General features: G+C 43.3%; 1 protein-coding gene across 1 annotated transcript; it reads right to left on the bottom strand.

Moving 5' to 3' along the window:
• Positions 1-474: 474 nt before the first annotated feature.
• On the bottom strand, positions 475-1,223 carry LOC123084272 (putative germin-like protein 2-1). Its single transcript, XM_044505978.1, has 2 exons — positions 1,112-1,223; positions 475-1,012 (listed from the first exon to the last, which is right to left on the bottom strand). The coding sequence occupies exons 1-2, from the start codon at positions 1,221-1,223 to the stop codon at positions 477-479; spliced, it is 648 nt and encodes a 215-aa protein (XP_044361913.1). The 3' UTR covers positions 475-476.
• Positions 1,224-1,929: the final 706 nt, after the last annotated feature.

Below are 1,929 nucleotides of genomic sequence, written 5' to 3' on the forward strand. Positions count from 1 at the left end.
TCTCTTTTAAATTTACAAAGTGACTAGAGGAAACATGCAACTATAATGAAACTTGGAGGATTGCAATGGGGTCAACTAATAACCATGTAATATAGTTCACCTTTGCTACCGGAGACGACAAAGAAAATAATAATTGAAACAACTGAGAACATGATTGTTTTTCTTCCATAAATGCCGAATTAGCATAGCCATATAATGGTATTACATTGTAAAGAAACATGTATTACAATCAATGAAAAAAAATAGCACGCTACAGCAAAATAGCGCCGACCTCAAAATATGCTATTAGCGTGCTATATCACGCTATAGCGTGCTATTAGCGAGACATTGTACACCGATATATTTAACGAGGCAATTCTCAATACGCTATAACGTGCTATTAGCGACGCTATAGCGCGCTATTTTTTTCAGTGTTACAATCTTCAATCAAATAAAAAAATTTAATGAATCAAATAAACAAATCATGTGGCGTATTCCTAGAACTGAGCTTGAATATGGTCTACCATCTTCTTGTCCACCTGGAAGGCTTTGGCAAGTATATCACCTGAGATGGATGGATTCGATCCAAACACTGTATTGGCTATGGTGATCACTCCAGGATTTTTGCTGCTCAGCGCTGCAATGGCTATCGCCTTGTTGGTTCCGTAGTTGAACTGAAAGTGAATCATCCCTTGTGGAAACACAAACACATCCCCTTTGTTAAGAACTTTTGAGAACAACTTGTTTTCAGGGTTCGAGGTGATGAAACCAACATAGAGCGAGCCTTCCAGCACGGTCAGGATCTCGGTTGCACGGGGGTGGATATGCGGTGGGTTTTGACCGTAGGGTGCATAATCGACACGAGCCAGGGAGATGCCCAAAGTGTTCAGCCCAGCAATTTGCGCCACATTAACTGCGGTAACTGCGGAACCTTGCTTGTTGCTCGTGTTCCCAGCCATCTGAAGGCCAGAGAAAAAGAAATCTTCTGCCAAGGCAGTCTTTGGGTCTTTGCATGCAAATCCATTGACAAAAACTGCACATACATATCAAGATTTTGAACAGTTAACAACTACATATTGGCAGGCACAAATAAGTAGCGCGAACGTTCCAGCACAGGAATGCATATATGAACCTTGGGATGTCCTGTCAGCGACGCAGAAATCCTGGAGCTGGCCTGGGTCGGAGGCAAGAGCACTAGAAGCTGACAAAGCCAAAAGGGCAAGGAGGATGAACCCTGAGGCCATTTGGATGCGAACGGTTAATTCTCACCAGATCAAGTGCCTTGTGTCGATTAGACAAAAGAGCTGCGGACTAGTTCTTGTGAGTTGTGAACTTGTGATGCTTTGAAGGGTTGAAGGAGACCAGTATATATATGGAAAGGGAACTTGGAAGAGCATTTGTGTCTGTTATGTTGGGGCGCATGTGGATATCAAGGAAATAGTCTTCACCAATTCCCACCTGAGTAACGAGGAAACTGTGTTCCTGGTAGTGGCAGGCCTGCAACGGCCAACTAATCATAGTTGTATATTCATGGTTTGAACAAGTCATGTTCATACTTGTACTAGCTAGTTGTATATTCATGGTTTGAACAAGTCATGTTCATACTTGTACTAGCTCTCTTGTCTCACCAGATGGAGCTAGCGATGATGCCATCAAACATATTGTCATGGGGAGTACTCCCATGCATACAGCCCCCCTGAAAAACCTGCACACCTAGGCCTACAGTCCATATTTTAAATGCTTCGGCTCGATCTCTCTATGCTACGATTCCTTCTGATTCTCTTACTGCAAGAGCCACGACAGCCGCCGGCCTGCCACACGGCCGGCGCCCAGTGGACATGCTCACTAAATTTGTTCAAGCTCTTGTATTTGTTTAGATTCCCATGTCCCTAAGTTTTTTTGAACGAACTCATGTTTCACAAGAAAAATTGTCACTAGGGTAGGTGCTCT

This window comes from Triticum aestivum, chromosome 1A (assembly GCF_018294505.1).
Source record: "Triticum aestivum cultivar Chinese Spring chromosome 1A, IWGSC CS RefSeq v2.1, whole genome shotgun sequence".
Taxonomy (NCBI): Eukaryota; Viridiplantae; Streptophyta; class Magnoliopsida; order Poales; family Poaceae; genus Triticum; species Triticum aestivum.